This window comes from Mustela putorius, unplaced genomic scaffold (genome assembly GCF_011764305.1).
Source record: "Mustela putorius furo isolate JIRA1106 unplaced genomic scaffold, ASM1176430v1.1 tig00003976_pilon_pilon_pilon, whole genome shotgun sequence".
In the NCBI taxonomy this organism is placed as follows: domain Eukaryota; kingdom Metazoa; phylum Chordata; class Mammalia; order Carnivora; family Mustelidae; genus Mustela; species Mustela putorius.
In genome coordinates, this window is record NW_025422118.1 from 525,756 (window position 1) to 549,200 (window position 23,445).

A 23,445-nucleotide genomic window follows, 5' to 3' on the forward strand; every position below is an offset into this window, starting at 1 on the left:
TTGAAGAACCACCCATTCCTACCAGCAAGGCATGAGAGTTCCAATTTCTTACATGCTTCCCAAGAATTCTTTGTTTCTCTTTTTTGGGTAATAATCCATTCCAAATGGATGAGAACCATCTCACTGTGGTTTTGATTTGCATATCTCTAATGACAATGATATTGAGCAGCTTTTCATGTGGTCTTTTTTTTTTGGGGGGGTGTATTTTCTTTGGAGATACATCTATTCAAGTGCTTTAACCATTAGTGAACTTATTTATTTCTTTGCTGTTGTTGAGTTGTATAAATTCTTTATATATTCTGGAAATCAATCACTTATTGAATAGATGATTTACAAATATTTTCTCCCCATTTTATGGGTTACCTTTTCACTATCAATACTGTTCTTTGATGCACAAAGTTTTTAATTTTGATGAAGTCCAATTCCTCATTTATTGTCTTATGCTTTTGGTATCAATTCCAAGAAGTAGATCCAGAGGCATTACAATTCCCCATCTTCTTCTATAAGTTTTATAGTTTTATTTTTTTTATTTTTTAATATTATTTTTTTTAAATTTTTTTTTAAAGATTTTATTTATTTATCAGAGAGAGAGAGGGGGAGAGAGTGAGCACAGGCAGACAGAATGGCAGGCAGAGGCAGAGGGAGAAGCAGGCTCCCTGCTGAGCAAGGAGCCCGATGTGGGACTCGATCCCAGGACGCTGGGATCATGACCTGTGCCGAAGGCAGCTGCTTAACCAACTGAGCCACCCAGGCGTCCCAGTTTTATAGTTTTAACCCTTACATTTAGGTCTTTTATCCATTTTGAGTTCATTTTTTAAATATGGCATAAGGTACAACTTTATGCTTTTGGATGTGGATATCCAGTTTTTCCAGCATAGTATGTTGAAAAGACTTTCAGTTCCACCACTGAATGGTCTTCACACTGTTTCTGAAAATCAACTGACCATAGGAGGGTTTATTTCTGGGCTCTCTATTCTATTCCATCGGTCTACATGACTGTCCTTAATGCCTATACCCACTGCTTTGATTGCTCTCCCAATCTTTTTCAAGACTACTCTGGCTAGTCAGGGTCCACTGACATTCCATATGAATTTAGGATGGGTTTTTCTATTTCTGCAAAAATGCCATTAATATTTTAGTAAGGACTGTACTGGATCTGTAGATTGCTTTTGGTAGTATTGTTATCTCAATACTTTTGCAGTTTTCAGGGTGCAAGTCTTCGCCTCCTTGGTTAAATTTATTTCCAAATATTTTATTCCTTTTGATCCTATTGTAAATAAAATTTTAATTTCCTTTTTGTATTGTTCATTATTAGTGTATGCATATATATTTATTTTTGTAGCTAATGTAACTGAGTTGTATTCCTGCAAATTTGCTGAATTCATTTTATTAGTTCCAAGAGATGTTTTTTTATTTTGGTGATCATGTCATCTGCAGAGATAGTTTTAGTTCTTCCTTTCCAATTCAGATAAAAAAAAAAAATTTGGTCTAATTGCTCTGGCTAGATATGTGCTATTTTGAATAGAAGTATAAAAGTGGTGGTAGTCGGTATAATTGTCTTGCTTCTAATCTTAAAGGAAAAGCATTTACTGAGTATGATGTGCACTGTGGGTTTGTCATATATAGTTTTTATCACATTATGGAAATTCCCTTTCTTTTACTCTCCCTAATTTATGGAGTGTTTATGGTGTGTGTGTGCATGTATTTTATGATGAAAGGGTGTTAGATTTTGTCAAATGCCTTTTCTGTATCAATTGAGATGATCAGGTGATTTTTTCCTTCATTTTATTCATGTGCTACACTATTATCTTGAGATGTCTATCCTTACGTGAATTTCATGCACTTCAATTATAGTAGTTTTATTGTTTTGAAACTAGAATGTGTGAGCTGTCCAAACTTTTCCTTTCCATGATATATATATATTTTTTGTTATACTATCTCCTTTGAAGTATCATATAAATTGTTGGATTAGCTTGTCCATTCCTACAAAAGAAGTGTGCTAAGAATCTGACTGGGATTGCACATCTTTAAATCATAAAGAGAACTGCAATCTTAACTAGTTAATTTTCTGATACCAGAACATGGACTGTCTCTCCATATGGCTAGATTTTTTTTTAAAGGTTTTATTTACTTATTTGTCAGAGAGAGAGTGAGAGAGAGTGAGTGTAAGCAGGGGGGCAGCGGCAGGCTGAGGGAGAAGCAGGCTCCTTGCTGAACAGGGAGCCTGATGTGGGACTCAACCCTGGGACCCTGGTAATCATGACCTCAGCTGAAGGCAGGCACTTAACTGACTGAGCCACCCAGGAGTTCCCATATACCTAGGTCTTTATGTCAGCAATGATTTATAATTTTCAGTATACAAGTCTTACACTTTGTTAAACCTATTCCCAAGCATTTAAATCATTATGATACTACTGTAGTTTCATTTTCATATTATTTACTAGTAGTACACAGAAATATAGTTGGTATTTATACACCAATCTTTTATCCTGAGACTTTGCTGAACTCATTTACTAGTTCTATGATCTTTTTTTTTACATCCTCCTTTCCAATCTGAATGCCTTTTATTTCTTTTCTTGCCTGACTGTACTGCCTAGAAACTCTGATACTATGATGAAGAGAAGTGAACATCCTTATATGCACCCCCATGTTTACTGCAGCATTATTTACCACAGCCAAATTATGGAAGCAGCCAAAGTATCCAATGATAGATAAATGGATAAAGAAGAGGTGGTACACACACACACACACACACACACACACACACACACACACTGGAATAGTATTTGGTCATTAGAAAGAATGAGATCTTGCCATTTGCAACAACATGGATGGAGCTAGAGAGTATAATGCTAAGATTTTCTCTCTCCCTCTCCCTTGGTCCCTCCTTGCTTCCACTCTCTATCTCTCTCAAAAAAAAAAAAAGAAAAAAAAAAAGAAAAAGAAAATGACAAATCTAAAAGTAGACTCTCACTCAACTACAGAGAACAGACAACTTACCAGAGGGAAAGCGGAGGGATGGATGAAATAGGTGATGGGGATTAAGTACACTTATCTTGATGAGCACTAAGAAATGTACAGAATTCCTGAATCACTATATTGCACACTTGAAACCAATATAACACTGTATGTTAACTATATTGGAGCTTAGTAAATAATAACAAAATAGGGGGGAAAAAAAGTGATCATCCTTGCCTTGTTTCTGATCTTAGGGGAAAAGCAGTAAGTATCAGGTTGGCTGTAGGTTTTTCATAGTTATACTTGATCAGGTTCAGGAAGTTTCCTTCTATTTCTTAGAACACTCTTGCTAAGTTTATCACAATGTCACCAACTTTTTTTTAAAGTTGATATAACATACACAACTCTCCATGTCAGGCATGTATGATCTACTTCATTCTTTTTAATGGCTCTACAGGATACAGTTGAATAAGACTGCTAACTTTTAGGTTGTTTCTAAATTTTAATATTGTAAATAACGCTTTAATTCATTACGGTAAATTTTTAGAGCAAAATTCCTAGGTCAACAACATATACATAAATAAGGTTAAAACGTAAGAGGTTTATAGGTAGCAAAAAAACAAATGTGTAAATTTAAATAAGATGGCCTCTCTTGATGACAAAGGAGCTGAGAGTTAAAGAATTAAGGCTTAGGCTGATGCCTAAATTTTGGGAAATCTCATACAGTTGGTTAGAGATACATGAAAGGATTACCAAGCAGCAACAAGGGTCCAATTACATTCAGAAAAAATTATGTGTGTGTATGTGTGTGTAAAAATACATACTTTTCTCAAAAGCAAAAATCTATTTCTGACTACTATAAACTAAAAAACCTCTGCACAGCAAAGAAAACTATGAACAAGATGAAAAGGCAATATAATAAATGGATGAAAATACTTGCAAACTATACATCTGATAAGGGATTAATACTGAAAACAAAGAACTCATACAACTCAACTGCAAAAACAATTAAGAAATGGGCAGAGGATATGAATAAGCATTTTTACAAAGACAAACAGATGGCCAACACACACATGAAAAGATGTTCAACATCACTCATAATCAGGGAGAGGCATATCAAAACTACAATGAGATGTCACCTCACACCTGTTAGAGTAGCTATTATCCAAAGGACAAGATAATAAGCTGTGATGATGTGGAGAAAAGAGAAACTTTGTGCACTTTTGGAAGGAATGTAATTTGGTGTAGTCACTGTGGAAAACAGTATGGAGGATCCTTAAAAAATTAAAAATAGATATAGCAAATGACCCAGCAATTCCTCTTCTGGGAATTTATAGACAGTAAATGAAAATACTAACTTGAGAAAATATCTGTGCTCTTACTATTTACAATAGTTAAGACATGGAAACAACCTAAGTTTCATCAATTGATAAATGAATAAACAAACTGTAGGGGGCAAGTGTTTGTGTGTATAAATATTATTCAGTCATAAAAAGAACGAAATCTTGCCATTTGTGGTATTATGAACCTTGAGAGCATGACACTAAGTGAAATAACTCAAATACAGGAAAATAGATGTATGTCTGATACATACAGACCTACTCTGTGATGACACTTGTATGTGGACGCTAAAGAAAACAAAACAAAAAACAAGAACAAAAAAAAACCCAAGCTCACAAATAGAGAACTGATTGGTGGCTGCCAGCGGTGGGATGTAGAGGGTGGGCAAAATGGGTGAAGGGGGTCAAAAGGTACAAACTTCCAGATACAATATAACTAAGTCACAAGGATATAATGTACACAGTATGGTGACCATAGTTAATAATATTGTATTACATATCTGAAAGTTGCTGAGAATAGATCTTAAAAGTTCTCATCACAAGAGAAGCAAATTTTCTAACTATGTATGTTGATGGATGTTAATTGGACTTAGTGTGGTGATCATTTCAGAATATATACAAATAATTAATCATTAGATTGTACACCTGAAACTAACATAATGTTATATGCCAATTATACCTTTAAAAAAAAAAAAGAAAAAAGAGAAAGATATATAATTGTCTTTAGCAGGCCCTGGTTAATTTGGAATAGAGAAAAAAACTTTAGGCTATCTGAATTGGGGTTTCACAAGTTTTCAAGATAAGGAAAGACAGTGGTGAGGAAAACAGTTAAAATGGCTGCTTGGCAGACTGTGTGAGCTGGAAAAAGGTGCCAGAAGAGAACTGTCCAGCTTATCAACAGAAACAACAAAGAGGGGGTTAAAGGTGAAATGCAACAGGTAGAATGAATGAGGAGGAGAAAAAGGAGGGTGTAGTCAGGAGGAAATTCCAGTTTCAGGTAACTGAAAAGCCAAGGGCTGGATACTAGAGGGGCACAAACAACTGTGAAGCTGTGCAAGTCACTGTTCGGGTTCCACATCTGCCAGCAAGATGACAAAAGTGGGAGGGACTAACTCTGAGCTAAGTGCTGCTCCTCCCCTGTGAGAACAGCAGAGCTCTACTTTGGACAGAAGTCCTGTAATGGACTGATATCCACCCCACATCTCAGGTAGGAAAAAAACCCCCAAAACCCCACTGACTTAGAAAGTTTGACTTTTAAGGCGGTCATAAGAAACTTGCCAGAATAACTTTCCAGGTTTATTATTAATGCAGGTGACTTAACAAATGTTTACGCTTTGACCTAACAAAATTCAATATTTAAATATAACTAAAATACAAAATGGGCAAGTAAATCTGGTCTCATTACTACACCCTATTTGCCATAAAATCTGGATAACAGTTTAGAATTTATATCAACTTCATGGCCTGTTCACTGATTTTTCATTTCCATCCATTGGTACAAGCACTTTAAAATAAATCTAAATTTTTTAAAAACTTAATTTATTTTAGGGGCACCTGGGTGGCTCAGTGGGTTAAAGCCTCTGCCTTCGGCTCAGGTCATGATCCCAGGGTCCTGGGATCGAGCCCCGCATCGGGCTCTCTGCTCTGAGGGGAGCCTGCTTCCTCCTCTCTCTCTGTCTGCCTCTCTTTCTACTTGTGATCTCTGTCTATCAAATAAATAAAATCTTAAAAAAAAAATTAATTTATTTTAGAGAGATAAAGAGAGCATGCAAGTGTGGGGGAGGAGGATAGGGGCAGAGGGAGAATCTTCAAGCAGACTCCCTACTTAGTGTGGAGCCCAACATGGGGCTTGATCCCAGGACTCTGAGATCATAACCTGAGGCAAAATCAAGAGTTGGCCACTCGGGGCACCTGGGTGGCTCAGTGGGTTAAAGCCTCTGCCTTCGGCTCAGGTCATGATCCCAGAGTCCTGGGATCGAGCCCCACATTGGGCTCTCTGCTCAGCAGGGAGTCTGCTTCCCTTCCTCTCTCTTTGCCTGCCTCTCTGCCTACTTGTGATCTCTGTCAAATAAATAAAATCTTAAAAAAAAAAAAAAAAATAGTGAGCCACCCAGGAGTCCCTGAAGCTAAAATTTCTACCGTTACCATAAGAAATAAACAATCCTGGCTACTGAAAAGTTTTTACCTTGAGTTGTGAGTTGTCCTTCTTGAGCCTGTACACAACGAAGCTCTTCAATGGTTTCCTTCAGAGAATCCCTTTCTGTTCTTAACCTCTGGAGGGACATTAAAAAGAAGGAAAGTTATAAGTTTTATAAATTTATTCATCAGTGGCCTCTGCCTTACCTAAAAGAATGATGAACATCAGGGAAAATGGGCATGTTTCACTTTTGATCTTCCACAGAAAGATCATAATGTGTAAGACAATGTTATCCACAGTTAAACATAAGAAACAAAAGTGTCTACACTGCCTTAACATAAGTACATTACATAAATGACATTCCTTTCATTAGACATAAAAAAATCAAACAGCAAAGCCTTTAAATATTCATAAACCATTACAAAGTAAACATTTTTAAAAGATTCAAAATTTGCTGAACAAAAAAATATATTGTGTTCTCTGTATTAACTCTACAGAAAACAAAAAGCTACACAAATTTTTAGAAAGTAATGAGGAGAACAATGTATAAGAAGCAACAGTAATAAAAAAGATAAAGATATACAAAAGAAATTAGTGTAACCAAAAATATTCTTTTAATCTTCTATTTTAGATTTATTTGTGAAACACATATGTTAATCTATAATTTAAAAACAAACAGGATCTCTAATTAAATAATTTATTAATAGAAGGCATCAAATATCATTATCTTAATTTTAGCAGTGCTCAAAGCCAAAACGCCTTATACTCACATCCTTTTCTTTTTGAAGACTGTCAACTTTTTCTTTTAGCCGCTTATATTCAAAATCTAATTTATCTGCTTTCTTCGATTCTTCAGATAATCTATTTTGTAGTTCTACTACCTGATTCAGAAAGGTACCATTAATTTGTATAATCTGAAACATTAAAAATTTTCATTGTTTTCTTTTGCAGAACTATGAAAACTCCCTGCCCCATATATACTTAAAAAAAAAAAAAAAAAAAAGTGTATGACATAGCAGCCTATCCCAACAAGAGATCTAGTAGAAAACATCTGCCCAGGCATTATGGGTTCTAAAACCAGACCATCCAGATTAGTAATGTACAAAATCATGAAAGAACCTATAGAACAGGCTTCCATATCCTATTATACAGGTAACAAAGGAGTCTCAAACTCTTTGAGCACAAAGCCAAAGAAACATGAACGGAAAACAGTCCAATTGCACAGCTAAGCTTATAAGAAAGTAAGGGAAACCTTCAGGGGCAAAAACTGCAGTGAGAAGTTTGTGTGGAAGCTATGCAGTATCATGAGGCACCTACCAACTGTTAATACCAGGAATCTAGAACTCCAAATTTAAAAGAAGATGTTGTGGGGCACCTGGGTGGCTCAGTGGGTTAAGCCGCTGCCTTCGGCTCAGGTCATGATCTCAGGGTCCTGGGATCGAGTCCCGCATTGGGATCTCTGCTCAGCAGAAAGCCTGCTTTCCTTTCTTTCTCTCTCTGCCTGCCTCTCTACTGTGATCTCTCTCTGTCAAATAAATAAATAAAATCTTTAAAATGAAGTGTAACTTGAAATTCTGATTCTAACTATGGCCTGCTAATAGGTAGATTTGTTTTCGTTTTTATCACATGATTTATCTTGCAAATCTTAACTCAAGCAATTAATTTAGTCTTGGTTGGTAGTGCTGTGAAATACATGGCCTAAACAAAGCAAACACAAAATCAACCAAACCCCCAAGTATTCCTGAAGAGAAAGATGAGCCAAATGAAAGAGCAAAGGCCATAAAGAAGCGACCATAACTACCAGTTAGGAAAACATTAACAGTAGTAACAATAAAGTAGTAGAGTAAGACCTATAAAGATTTGATTGGAATTATCAGTTATAAAATACAAAGATTAATACATAAAGAGAATAGAGACACAAATCTAAATTATGAAAGGAAGATGATCGGGCAGGTTTGAAAGAACACTCAGAGAACCTGTGGAAAGAAAAATACTATCATTGAAAAAATACATTAAGCCACAGATCAAAATAGGTAGAGAGAATTCATATATTATAGAATTGTACTGCAATATTTCAAGTTATTGACTCCTTATTTGTTTTGTAATTCATTGTTAATACTATCTGTAATGTACTTCATTAGTTCTAAAATATGTTCAGGTTTTTTTTCCATTTATTTATTTGATGGGGGTGGTGTACACAGAGCACAAGGAAGAAGAAGAAGAGGGAGAAGCAGGACCCTGGGATCATGACTGGAGCTGAAGGCAGATGATGCCTAACCGACTGAGCCACTCAGGTGCTCCTGTTCAGGCATTCTTTTCTTCAAAGGTCTTGAACTCTTGCTGTTCTCTCTTCTGAAACCCTAATTAAATCATCTCATTTTAATTTAATATGTTTAAATTTCACACATAGTTTTCCTGGGGTACATTTATTTGGGGTAATTTCTCAGGCCATGTTCAAGTTCACTAATTCTTTCAACTTTATTGTGTGTTGAAAAGTTTATAATAAAATGTGGGAAAGTAATGTAGCCAGCAAAAAAATTTGCTAGTCATTCATGGTGTACAGAGCTGTTCTACTAAAACTTCTTCGACTCATTTTAAGCTAGTATATAGTTTTGATACCAAAATCAGATCAGGAAAGTATGAGATAGAGAACTTCAAGTGAATCATAGAGGAAAAAGATTCTACGTAAAATGAACAAAGCAAAACTAACAATGTGAAAACAACAAATTCTCAGTGACTCTATGAAGTTTAACTCAGGAATACAAGGATGGTTTAAGCATCAACAATACATTAATATAATTAATCACATTAATAGAAAGGAATAGTAGTTCAGGTATCTCTCCAGGGTATAGGAAAAGGAGCTGATTAAATTCAGCCTCCATTTAAGATAAACAACTGGAGTTCAACATGGTAATATATGCTGGTAAAACATTTAAAGCATTCTGTATAAAATCAACAAGAAATGGTTGTCTACTATGATTAATTCTATTCAGAGCTGTATTACAAGTCAAATGTGTTGATTAAAAAGAAAAAGGGTGTGGAGTAGAAAGAAACAAAACTGCTCTAATTTGTCTATGACTTCTGATGAGAGACCCTACAGACATTATTAGAAGTAATATGAGAATCTGGTATGGTTGTAAAATGTACATAAAAATCAATTTCAATCATTTAAATGAGCGACAAACTAAAAATGATCTTTTATTTTGCTAACTGCAGTTATAAAATCAACAAAACATGTACATGGCATTTAGAAGAAACTTATAAAAACTTAACTGAAAGACACTGAAGACCTAAATAAATGGAAAGATGTATTCACCAACAGGAACATTCACTGTTGTAAAGATGTCAATTCTCCCCAAATTAATCAACAGCATCAATGTAATTCCAATTCCCAAAAGTTTTGGGTATAAAGGGAAGGAAAAGGCCTAATGGACAGTTTTGAAAAAGAACAAGGTGTGTGTATTATCAAATATCAAATTACTAAAAAACTATAGATAATAATAAGTGGGATATTGGTGTAAGACTAGACAAATAAACCAGTGAAACAGAAGAGAGTGCCAAGAAACAAACTTACATTTAAGATGGAAAATATAGGTACTTCTAAGATAGAATTGCAGGTCCTTGTGGAAGAAACTATTAAATAAATGGCACTAGGTTGAATGGTTGCCTACACAGATAATAAAGTTTCACCTGGATCTTTAACCTAGCATCCTACACAAGAACTAATTCCATGTGGATAAGAGACCTAACTGTGCAAAACAAACTTTAAATCTTTGTTAACAAAATAAAAGGTTGGCTTACACTCTTATGTAGGAAATGATTTAAGACATAAAAGGTACAGATCATAAAAAGATATTTAAAGTTCATTATCTTAGAATTAATCTAAAAAAAAAAAAAAAGAGAGAGAGACAGGTTACAGATTGGCAGGAAATAAACGCAGCAAGTGTAACCGACAAAAGATTAATAGTAAGAACATATAAAGACCTTACAGAAATCAGTAAGAAAAAATAATATAGTTGTAAAAATGAATAAAAGATTTAAAGTGGGCCATTCACAAAAGAACTGTGATCAGTAAAGATATTTGTAATTAGGGTAATGCAAAGTATAATCATGAGGAGACACTATTTCATATTCATCCAATTGGCAATATTTCAAGTATGACAATACTATGTGTTGGTGATGATGCAGAGCAAGAGGAATTCATAAAACTTCTGTTTAGTAATACAGTCACTTTGAAGAACAATTTAGCAATATCTAATTAAATGAAGATACTCTAAGGAAGAGATTCCATATAGCTGTAAAACTTTCACACATGTATAGAAGAGTACATGTTCTCATTGTATGTATAGTGGCACTTAAATTAAAAAAAAAAAAAAAAAAAAGTTAAAACATCCTGTACGTCCTTCAATGGGAAAATGGGTAAACTGTGGTATAGTGACTCCAAATAATAGCATATAGTGGTACAGATAAAGCTATCTTTATACCTATCAACATAAACAAATTTCCCAAATACACCGAGCAAAGTAAATCACAGAAGAGCCCTTTTATTATATCATTTATATAGTTCTGAACCATGTCAAAAGTGTTATACATTATATATATATGAACTAATATATATGCACCAAATGAATAAAGAGATGCATGGAATGAAAACTACAAAATAGTACAGTGGTTACTATAATGGGGAGGGGAAGAGTCTGTTTTATTCTTTAAGCATAGACACTTGTATCATTCTTTTACTTCTGTGTATTTTGTATTACATAATAATTTAAAAATAAAAAACAACAGAAGGATCTGCTATGGACACTAGTCAATAACCACTGGATAAGAATTAAGTTTCAATGTTAACTACATTGGAATTAAAATTTAAAACTAAGTTAAGAAAAAACAACAAAAAAACCCTAAGTTTCGTAGGTAAAATACAATACCTTGAAAACAAAAGTAAGAGGATTTTTGGTAAGCCACAAGGTTATAATGGAGAACGTGCCTGAAAACATCATCAAGAAACTTTGTTACTATTCTTTTTACCTGTCTCTTATATGTCTCAAGTTGACTTCGAGCTGCATTGGCTTTTCTTAACTCTTCCTCTAGACTGACAGTGTTCTGCATATACATAGTATTCTTTTCTTCTAAGAGTTTAACCTGACGCCTCAAATCACCAAGATCTTCTAGCTTCTTTTTATATGATTCCACTTGGCCTTCTAGTTTAGACACTTTATCAGAAGAATGTCTAGAATGAGATGGGAAATCAGAAATCAGAAACATATCCAGAGCTGTAAAGCTGTTTTAATAGTGCTAACCCAAGAGGGACTGCCAGAAAAGAACACATGCTAATGAAATTATAAGACCCAAGGTGATTCCAGATTAATGTTTTGTTCAGGCTAAAAACGACGACCAAAATTACGGCAAAATGTGTAATGGAGAATGTTATGTAATTTAAGGAAAACAAGTGGTGCTGGTGGTGTGTGTGTGGGAGGGGTAACGAGCAGAGTCACATGTAGCTCAAAAGCAAAATAAACTGTGCAGGGTCCAAATGATCTGGCAATTAGAATGTTATTAATGACCACAGGAACAGCTCTTTTCATGGAGTAGTGGGGGCAGGAGGTGGCAAATTTTAGGGAGTTAAGGAGACAATGTAGATTTCACCTTGTGTGATCTAGAATTTGTTTTGGAGGGAAGCAGAGAGTAGTAAGTCTTTCTGTCTAAGAGGAAAGAGACCTAAACATATAAACATATGCTAAGGTGGGAGATCCAGATGCTAAGAGAAATGATGACTGATTACACAGTCCTTGTGTAAGCAAGAAGTGTTGAGATCCAGAGCACTTAAAAAGGAATTAGTACTAGACGTTAGAAAGAATAACAAGTCTACATTCTAAAAGCAAAAATGAAAAGAGGGTGGGAACGCAGGGCAGTTAGCTGCAGGAACTACAGGACATAGAGAGTCCCACAGTTCATGGCCCCTTTCCTTGATGCAGTAGGAGACAATGTCATCCACTGACACTAAGGCATGGAGAAGTGTGGGGGGGTGGGCATCCAGGTGAGAAGTTATGGAAATATGTACTAGCTATGAGAGGAATGGGAGACAGAACTATCTATGATGAGCAGAATGGTGGACCACAGGTAAGAACCCAATGAAGACTAAAGATCATGAATTTATAGCAGGACAAAACTATAGCACTATGTGATTTTCTCTATTCCTTCTCAGTATTCAAAGAGCAAAAGTTAAAATGGCTGGAATGATCCAACAGAGGATAGATTATACAAGTGGAATGGTCAGAAAATGAGGTGGCAGGGAGTGAAGGCGCTTAGTGAGGAACAGGCAAAGTGCAGATAAAATGGTCTAGCAAGGAAATGACTCCTCGTGGGTGTGACAGCATCCAAGGAAGAGGAAGACTGTGACCAGAGGACTTGAAATTAAAGAAAAGGAGTCGTAATAAGAAAAGCTCCAGAGCTACGCAAGTATGAAGCAATGGTTGGAGGTTAATTTCTATTTAACATTTATATAGCACGTACTTGCTAGATACTGTCCCAGCTGTTTAGAAATATCAATTCCGTTCTGCGTATCAATCTGAGGTGGGTATGTGCATCACCTCCATTTTACAGATGAGAAAAGGGTTACATAGAGATTAAATGAATGGTAGCACTGGAATCTGAACTCAGGTAGTCCAGAAGGGTTAAGCTCTCTTAAACACCATGCTGTGTTCAGAGATCCTAGAGTTCGTCACATCATTGGTAGAGGTGTTCTGGGTGACGACAGGCCTGAGATTGTAACAAGATGGGAAGACTGTTTACCTAAGAACATCTATTTCATCTTTTAGAGACTGAGCTTCATCTGCCAAAGTGGTCAGTTCATCATTCTGTTGCCGAAGTTCAGAGATTTCCTTTTCTAACTCTTCACAGCGTATACGATAATCATCTTTGGCTGCTTCTAGTCTGTAACCAAAACAAAATAGACCAAGAAAGTACTATTTATTGTCTAGCAATTCTCCTTTGAACGATAAAAGGAAATAAAAACAGAAGAAAAAACTCTTCAATCTCCTGTGACCATAAACTCTCTCTCTAAGTTTTAACCGTCCTGAAAACAGATTCCACTGGTCCAAGGCTTGCGGAAACTTACAACTGATCACCACTCCTCTATTCAAAAAATTGGAGGTCAAGAAATATTTTTCAAAAGACAGCACACGTAATTCATTTAAAGCTTTATTTTTTTACTATGAAATTAACATAGGTTTCTTGTTGAAAGTTTACAAAATATAGAAAAGCAAAGAAGATAAAAATCATGTATTGATCTAAATAGATCATACTGTTAACATTTTTGAGTGCATCCTCCAGGCCGGTTGCTATTCATAGCTCTTTTCCCTCTAAATATGGATAATACTATTCCTACTTCTTACTTTATTTTGCTTAACATAAAGCCTTCTTTTGATTTACAAGACTGTCTTGTCACAAATATTTATTTTTGATTATTTACTTTCAATTTAATTTATATAATCCTTAATGTTAACATTAAGGATTATAAAATTTCTGTTAACATTAAGGATTATAAAATTTCTGTTAACAGAAATACGTAAGTTTTACGTAATTCTATTGATTAATTTTATACTTTATGGTTTCCACTTTAAAGTGTATGATTAAAGATTTTTTCCTTTATTCTATATTTTCCATTAGGATTTATATACTTTCATTTTTAACATGAAATTCTCATTTCCCCTTGAATTCATTATATGATATAATGTAGAAATCTAACTTTTCCTGCCAAAATATCTATCCATGACCCCAAAATCATTTAACAAATAATTTAACCTTTACCTATTGATTTAAAAAAATGCTGCCTTGATTACACATTTTTATATACACTTGGGTTGGTTTTGGATCTTTGCTTGTATTACTAGTTTGTCTGTATTTTGCTGCACCAGTACCAAGCTTTTAAAATTAGTAGAGAAATAAATATTTCAACATTGGACATGGAAAGTACTCCTTTATTATACTTTGTGTGTAAATGTTCTGGGAACCTCTTGGTCATCAATACGTCCAGGTGAAAATAAAATTTAAATTGGAATCGAGTTAAAATTAACAATTTAAGAGAAAATGGCATTCTTACAATCTTTCATTAAAAACATGTAAACAAACAAAACATGTTAACATGTTATCTCTCTCCATATATTTAAATAATTTCTATGTATAACAGAAGTTTCCATCATATAAGTCCTTCATATTTCTTTTGAATTTATTCTTTGAATACTTTTGTATTTATAAATGCCAAATTTTTCCTGATGATAACCAGTTATTGATAGAAAACCTTATGACCTATACAAATGTCTTATAGTTCCCCTCTCCCATTAACTGTTTACTGGTTCTGAGAACTTTTCAGTTGATTCACTTAACATTTTCTAGGTGGACGAGCCTATTACTTTTAATGATTTTAATGATTACATTTAATGATCATTTGTTTTTGGTCTTTCCAAAATTTTTATGTCATTTCCGTTTCATTTTCTAGAAAAGTAATAACTAAAATTGTATGTGCCAGGCAATATTCTCAGCACTTTACATATGTTAACTCATTTAATACTAAAAATTTCTACAAGGTAGGTAATTATTTTTTATTTTTATTTTTTAGAGATTTATTTATTTATTTGACAGACAGAGATCACAAGTAGGCAGAGAGGCACGCAGAGAGAGACAAGAGATGAGGAAGCAGGCTCCCTGCTAAGCCGAGAGGCTGATGCAGGGCTCTACCCCAGGACCCTGGGATCATGACCTGAGCCGAAGGAAGAAGCTTTAACCCACTGGGCCACCCAGGTGCCCCGAAGGTAGGTAATTATTAAGACCATTTTATAGTGGATGAAATGGAGGCATGCCCAAGGTTACAGAAATACTAAGTGGCAAAGCCAGGATTTATAGAATGTCTAAGAAAAATTCAAATATTAGATTAATACTCATCCTCATCTTGTTCTTAACTTTACTGAGAATTTCATACACCAAGCTTATTTTATACTATTCTTTGTCCTTTAACTTATGCATTGAAGGAACTAAAATAATAAATTTAATAGTTATTGTAATAGACTTAACAATATTCGACAGGTTAACACTTCTGGGATAAAGTTTATTTTAATACAGTACTGTATTGAATTTGCTATTGTTTTAGTTAGGATTATTTTTAAAAAATTCATAAATGAGATGTCAGTACTCCTTTTTTTTGATGTTAGGATTTTTCTTTTCTTAAAATTATTTTTGCTGATGCTGATGTAAGGGAGGAAAAAATGGAAGCAAAGGCTTAATGCGCCAGCTGTTACCACTGTCTGGAAAACCCTCCCCAACTCTTTATTTTTAAGTAACTGAAATCTATGACAATTGGAAAGGCAGATCAATGAAAATCTGCATATCCTTTGCCAGATTCACCTACTATTAACATTTTGTTTCACGTACTTTCTCTCATTTGCTTAGAAAACAAATGCACATACATTTTTTAGAGAACTTTTCAAAAGGAAGCTGCAGAGGTCATGACCCTTCTAATAAAGAAGTACAATCTTTCATACATCATCATAATACCATCTTTGTATCTAAGACAACTAATGTTAATTTAATAATATTATCTAATAGGTAGTCCATATTTAAATTTCACTAACTGCTGTAAAAATGTCTTATAGTTCCCTCTCCCCACCCTAATCCAGGATCCAATGATAATTTTCAGATTATCTTTAATAGTATTATCCCTTTGTCTTTCTCTTCTTTTGTTTTTTATAACTTTGACTTTTTCGAGTAGTCTTAGCCATCTTTAAGGATATTCCTTATTCGGATTATTTCTTTGTGATTACATTCAGGTTAAATATTTGGCACAAATACTACATAGCACTGGGTACAATGTGGGTGGTGCTAAATTTGATGATTTGGTTAAAATGGTAACTGCCAGATCTCACCAATTAAAAGGTATATTGTCCCTTTTGTAATTAAAAATAAACTATGAGACCACGGGAAGCCTGGGTGGCTCAGTGGGTTAAGCCGCTGCCTTCGGCTCAGGTCATGATCCCAGGGTTGTGGGATCGAGTCCCGCATCGGGCTCCTTGCTCAGCAGGGAGCCTGCCTCTCTTTCCGCCTCTGCCTGCCTCTGCCTGCTTGTGTGCTTTCTTTCTCTCTCTTTCTGACAAGTGAATAAATAAAATCTTAAAAAAAAAAAAAAGAACTAGGAGACTTAAATCTTAAAAAGCTACCAACGTTCAAAAAAAGGGAAAGAAATTAAAGGTCATAATAAAGATCAGCCAGAAGCATTATATCTGACTACAAAGAATAATAAACACTGAGGAGTGCCTGAGTGGCTCTTTCGGTTAAGTAACTTGACTGTTGATTTCAGCTCAGGTCATGATCCCAGGGTCATGAGATCCAGGCTCCTATTGGGCTCCACACTCTCTCCCTCTCTGTCCCACTTATACAAGAGCTCTCTCTTTCTCTCTCTCAAAAAAAATTAATACATACTGAGATACACAAATATGTAGTACTGATACAGTATCTGAATTGTTTAAGTGCTTCAAAATATAAATTGCAGTATGTACTGCAATGATAAAAGCTTTAGACGCTATTTCCTTTACAATGAAGGACAGGATATTTCTAAATACCACTTCCCCAAACCATACTTTAAAAACCTAGCCACAATTTAGAAACAAAAGGGTGGGGAAAAAAAGAAACGAAAAGGTACAGTCATACTTAAATTTTATTATCTTCTGATTCTGTCTTAGAAAATCAAGATGCAGGGCACCTGGGTGACTCAGTCGGTTAAGTGTCTGCCTTCAGCTCAGGTCACGATCCCAGGGTCCTGGGATCGAGTCCAACGTTGGGCTCCCTGCTCAGCAGGGAGTCTGCTTCTCCCTCTGCCCCTTTCCCCAGCTTGTGCATGCCCTCTCTCTCTCTCAAAAATAAATAAAAATAAAATCTTAAAAAAAAAAAAAAAAAAAAAGTCAAGATGCAGATGAAGGGTACTCAAAACTTTTGGGCTTCCTTTGCATTCTTAAAATTACAGAAATTGCAAAGAACTTTTGTTTATGTAAGTTTTACCTATTGATGTTTATTTATCATATTGAAAAATTAAAACAAACATCTAAATACATTGAAAATATCAGTAATATATCCACTTTATTATTATAGACAACACAGTTTATGAAAAATAACTATATTCTAAATCAAAAAGTGAGAAGAGTGGTAATATTTTATACTTTTATGATTCAAATAATCCAGTTTAACAGAAGATGGCTGAAAAAAAAAAAGATAGCTGGATTGTCAGAGCTATTTCTATATTCATCTGTAGTGATGACTTTCTGGCTGAACTATACGAAGGAAATCCACCATCGCACAGATATGTAGTCAGAAAAGAGAGGTCTGGAAGACTCTCTCAAAGGGTCTCAGAGAACCTGAAGAGGTCCTTAGACCAAATCTTGAATTGCTGATGTAGATCATAGGGGGTGGACTATTTCCGAAGTTTTAGATAAGACTTAAGAATCATTTTTATTCTTTTCCTGTGAATACAAAATATTCTATTTCTTACTGCTAAGTCCTTCAACTTTGTGGTTCTGTTTTGTCTGGCAGCACACCAAATTTTTCCTTTTCTTCTTTTCCCTTTCACCATCCAACTGCCAAATGGTCATTCTTCCTTCCTTTTGCTCTTTTCCTCTCCAAGATGTGTTTAGAAGACTGTCCCTTTAAATCAGGTTGCCTTTTAAGTAAGTCTGACTCTATAAACCAGGCACCTGGCATTTATATTGTGTCTCTTTAAACCAAGTGTCTGCAAAGGGCACCAATCTCTTTAAATTCAGTGCCTCTATGTTTTTATGGAGTCTGGTCCTTTAAGATGATGTGCTTAATTATGGTATTTTCCCCCTGGCAGTTTCTAATCCAATCTTCTTTTATTTTAAAAGTAGTTCAGTGAATTTAATCTTCTAATCTCTCCAACTCACCCTCAGGCCCCTTCACTAGTGTTTTTCTGTCTTCCTCTAATTTTTTTTTCAGTCTGCCTTTACTTGCCTCAAAGCACCTAGTAGGATGGGGTGGGACAGTGTGTGGGATGTATGGCTCATGTGTGTTTTCTTCACAGTTATATTTCAGTTGAGGCATTCTGTATTCAGGTAATAATGAGCATGTTTTTTTTTTTTTTTTAAAGATTTATTTATTTATTTGAGGCAGGGAGTGGGGGCAGAGGGAAAGGGAGAGAGGGAATCCCAAGCAGACTCTATGCCCAGTGCAGCGCTTAACATGGGGCTCGATCTCACGACCCTGAGATCATGACTTGAGCTGGAACCAAGAACTGGACACTAAACCGACTGTGCCACCCTGGTGCCTCCAAGGGTGTAGCTTTGATAGAATTTTTCCTAGATGTGAAGTTATTGTGTGTCATGTGGTAAGATTTGGGGGAAGTTGTTTATTTCACATCCTCCTTGGTCTGCAGCTATCTGAAAACCCTACCCCTACATTTTTTAACATTAAAAGATAGTTAACCAAATCTTAAAAATAAGACTTTAGTGAGGTCTTTTACCTGAATGTTTCTTCCTGGAGTTGTTCCAGCTGAGTTTGGAGCTGCAGATGCCTTCTTCCTGCAGGACTGTTAGGATCTTCTATAGAATCAGACTGATTAAGTCTTTCCATTAATACCTGATTCTCTGCCAAGAGACTACTTTTCTCCTCTTGCAATGCTGCAACCTGTTAGCATATAGGAAGACAGCAATTATTTCTTCTAATTACACTATGATCAGCATAATCACTTGTGAATTACCATTAGAAAGCCTGTTTTAATCAACTTTCCCTTACAACTGTAACATTACTCTGGAATATTGCACAGGAAGAGCAATACTGTAAGAGTAAGCAGGAATTCATTCTTTATATCTGAAAAGATAGTACACCAAATAAGATATGTAAATGGCAACTAAGCACACAAAAGGATACTCATGATTAATCATTAAGGAATTGCAAATTTAAACCACAATGTTATACTCATACACTCCTACCGGAATGGCTCAAATAAAAAATATTGCTATACCAAGTGTTGGAAAAGATGTAGAACTTTTTTGAAGTAGGCTCCACGTGGAGCCCAACATAGGGCTTGAACTCATGATCCTGAGATCATGCCCTGAGCTGGGATCAAGAGTCAGATGCTTAACGGATTGAGCCACCCAGGAGCCTCTGAAGATGTAGAACAAATGGAAGTCTCATACATCTCTGGTGAGAATGTAAAATGTTTCAGGCACTTTGGAAAACAGCATTGCATTACAAAAAAAAAAAAAAAAAAAAAAAAAAAATTAAACATGCAACTACCACATGACCCAGTCAGTATTTACTAACTCAGGAGAAATAAAAGCACGGGGCCCATACAAAGACTTATAAAGAATGTTAACAGCAGGGGCGCCTGGATGGCTCAGTGGGTTAAGCTGCTGCCTTCGGCTCAGGTCATGATCTCAGGGTCCTGGGATTGAGTCCCGCATGGGGCTCTCTGCTCAGCAGGGAAGCTGCTTCCCTCTCTCTCTCTGCCTGCCTCTCCGTCTACTTGTGATTTCTCTCTGTCAAATAAATAAATAAAATCTTGAAAAAAAAAAAGAATGTTAACAGCAGTTTTGCTTGTGATAGAGAAAAACGAGAAATAACACAAATGTTCATCAACAGATGAATGGAAAAGTTCTAATATATTCATAATAGAACACTATTTGGCAATTAAAAAGAAGAATTAACTCTTGATACTGTCAAAAATAATGAACTCAGATGAAAAGGAAGTATAAATAATGTATGATTCTTTTTATACGCAATTCTAGAAGATATGAACTAATCTATAGTGACAAGGCAGAGCTAGGGACTGGAGGGGGAATACAAAGTCATGAGAAACTTTTGAGGGTGATGGGTTCATTATATTAATTGTGGTAATGTTTTTACACATTCACACATAAATCAACACGCATGAAAATTGTACATTTTAAATATGAACAGTTTATGTGTTAATTACAGCTCAAAGCTGTAAGAACAAAAGCCACCTGCCATTTCTAATTCTTACTTGCCACCCCCTACTTTCCCCTGAACTTGTTCTGGTTGGGCTACTACCCTACCATTCCACACAACTGCTCATCAGGATCACCATGGACACTTCCACGTCACTGCAAACAATCAACATATGCCACAACCCATTACATTCTCCTCCCTGAAACAGTTTCTTCACTTGGCTGCCAGGACACCTTACTCTTGGGCTTTCTGGACCCAACCTACCAGGCTTCTCTTTCTCCTTAGTCAATTACTCTCAATTTCTCTGCCATTAGAGTGCCCTACAACTTTCTTCTCTACATGCAGTAATGGCTCACACAGTGACAACTTCAGTGACAATTCACACATTTCTATTTCTCAACTGGAACCCTAAACTGGGTATCATTTCCATGTGAATGTCTAAAAGGCATCTCAAACTTAAACTGTCCAATTAATTATTCCTCACTCCCCAGTTCTTCCAGTTTCTCCCATTTCGGTGAAAAGTTAACTCTATCCTTCCGGTTGCTCAGTCATTCATAAGCCTTAACATCTTTAATCTCATATCCACACCAATCTGTCAGCAAATACCACTTTTCACACACATTTTTACCACTTACCAGCCAAAATTTCAATCTAATCCAACATAATTTTTTTTTTTTGGCCTGGATTGTAATGACTGCAATGACTTCTTCTTTTTTTTTTTTTTTTTTAGAGATTTTATTTATTTATTTGACAGAGAGAGATCACAAGTAGGCAGAGAGGCAGGCAGAGAGAGAGAGAGAGGAGGAAGCAGGCTCCCCGCTGAGCACAGAGCCCAATGCGGGACTCGATCCCAGGATCCTGAGATCATGACCTGAGCCAAAGGCAGCGGCTTAACCCACTGAGTCACCCAGGCGCCCCACTGCAATGACTTAATTAGTCTAATAAATTTGGCCCTTGCCTCCTTTTAGTCTGTTCTCCATACAGCAGCCCCATAGTCCATCAAAACAAAATGCAGACCACATGACTACTTTGCTCAAATGTTCTACTGGATTCCCATTTACTCAAAGTTAAAATCATTATAAAAGCTTATAAGGCCTCTCCAGACTGATTTCCACTTCACACACTCTCTTTTGTGGGTACTTAGTAATGTTTTTGAATAAAAGAAGCTAAAATGCCAGCTCTATAATTTGTAAGATTTCCATAAATGCATGGGTCTTTTCTCAGAAGACAGCAGTGGCTCCACCCCGTGCCACTGGACCATTTCTTTTTCTTTCTTTTTTTTTTTTTTAAATTTTTTTTAACAACAGAGCTTTTCTTTTTCTTTTCTTTTCTTTTTTTTTTTTAAGATTTTTTATTTATTTATGTGACAGAGAGACATCACAAGTAGGCAGAGAGGCAGGCAGAGAGAGAGAGGAGGAAGCAGGCTCCCTGCCGAGCAGAGAGCCCGATGTGGGACTCGATCCCAGGTCCCCGAGATCATGACCTGAGCCAAAGGCAGGAGCTTAACCCACTGAGCCACCCAGGCGCCCCCACTGGCCCATTTCATTTCTGCTCTTTAATCCTTTTTTCAAAAAAGAGGTATGTCTATATAATTAGCAGAAGTCTTTTTCACACACACAGAAAAAGGAGACCACAGGCATTTTACTGCACATCTCAGTACTGCAATTTTTACAAACTGAAGGTTTGTGACAACCAAGTCTACAGGCACCATTTTTCCAATAGCGTTTGCTCACTTCCTGTCTGTTACATTCTGATAACTCTTGCAATATTTTAAACTTAAAACATCCCCATATAAGATGGTGAATTTAACTGATAACTTTGGGGTATGTTCTCACTGCTTCACCAACCAGCTGTTTCTTTCCCCACTGGCCTCTCTATAACCTGAGACACAATAATACTGAAATTAGGCCAATTAATAATCCTACAATGCACTGTTAAGTATTCAAGTAAAAAGTCATACATCTCTCATTTTAAATCAAAAGCTAGAAATGATTAAGCTTAGTGAGGAAGGCATGTTGAAAGCTGAGACAGGCTGAAAGCTAAGACAGCTGAAAGCTGAGACAGGCTCTTTGTATCAGTTTAGCCAAATTATGAATGCAAAGGAAAAGTTCGTGAAGGAAATGAAAAGTCTAAAGCTATTCCAGTGAACGTGCAAATGATAAAGACACACAGCCTTACTGCTGACACAGAGAAAGTTTTAGTGGTCTGGATAGAGATCAAACCAGACACAACATTCCCTTCAGCAGTCCAAACCCACAATAACTCTGAGATATGCTTGTACTGAAAAATTAATACACAAACATGATTTAAGAAAAAAAAAAAACCAGACAAGAAAAAGGGGCTTAATAGTCAGTTTTCTGTTGAGTTTTTCTACTTCCAAGAGACAATTAATTTTAACTATTCCAAACTTTACTGTTTTTGGCTGTTATTTTATATCTCTAAATGTTTTACACCACAATTTCTCGATTTACGAATCTTAGACATTATCTAGTGACTCCTCTGACAGGTTAAACTATAGTTACTTGTGTCATCCTTCCTTTCCACAAATATAATAATATCACTATTCTTGTTTCCCTCTTTGGTTATCTCTGCAACCATTTTTTTTTTTTTTTTAGATTTTATTTATTTGACAGAGAAAGATCACAAGTAGGCTGAGAAGCAGGCAGAGAGAAAGGAGGAAGCAGCCTCCCTCCCTAACAGAGAGTCTGATGCGGGACTTGATCCCAGGACCCTAAGATCACGACCTGAGCTGAAGGCAGAGGCTTAACCCACTGAGTCACCTAGGCGCCCCTCATCTCTGCAATCTTAAACAAGTACTTACTCTTTTCACTCAATCCCCTACCCATTCATTCACTCACTCAGATGTTCACTGTGTGCCTATTGTATGCAGCAGGGACTACATGATCACGGAAGGCCTCCCAGGAGGCCTAATTTCATCCTGGGCACATCTCAGTGTCCAGTAAGTATTTTATGACAAATAAGTCAGGTGATTTTGAGCTGCGACTGGATGTCCAGAAGGAACCAGCCATGTAATGGGTGTTGTGC

At 35.9% G+C, this 23,445-nt stretch overlaps 1 protein-coding gene across 4 annotated transcripts in view; it reads right to left on the reverse strand.

Annotated features, from left to right (window-relative positions):
- Positions 1-23,445, reverse strand: part of HOOK3 (hook microtubule tethering protein 3) — a 108,924-nt gene that overhangs the window by 37,710 nt on the left and 47,769 nt on the right. For all 4 annotated transcript variants that reach the window (XR_006604080.1, XM_045070957.1, XM_045070956.1 and 1 more), the window contains exons 9-13: positions 18,953-19,116; positions 13,228-13,368; positions 11,464-11,665; positions 7,206-7,316; positions 6,484-6,571 (exon numbers count right to left, since the gene is read on the reverse strand). Coding sequence is in view for 3 of the 4 variants with exons in the window: in XM_045070957.1 (XP_044926892.1) it covers positions 6,484-6,571; positions 7,206-7,316; positions 11,464-11,665; positions 13,228-13,368; positions 18,953-19,116 (706 nt within the window). In the remaining variant the exon portion in view is untranslated. The remainder of the gene's footprint in view (positions 1-6,483; positions 6,572-7,205; positions 7,317-11,463; positions 11,666-13,227; positions 13,369-18,952; positions 19,117-23,445) is intronic.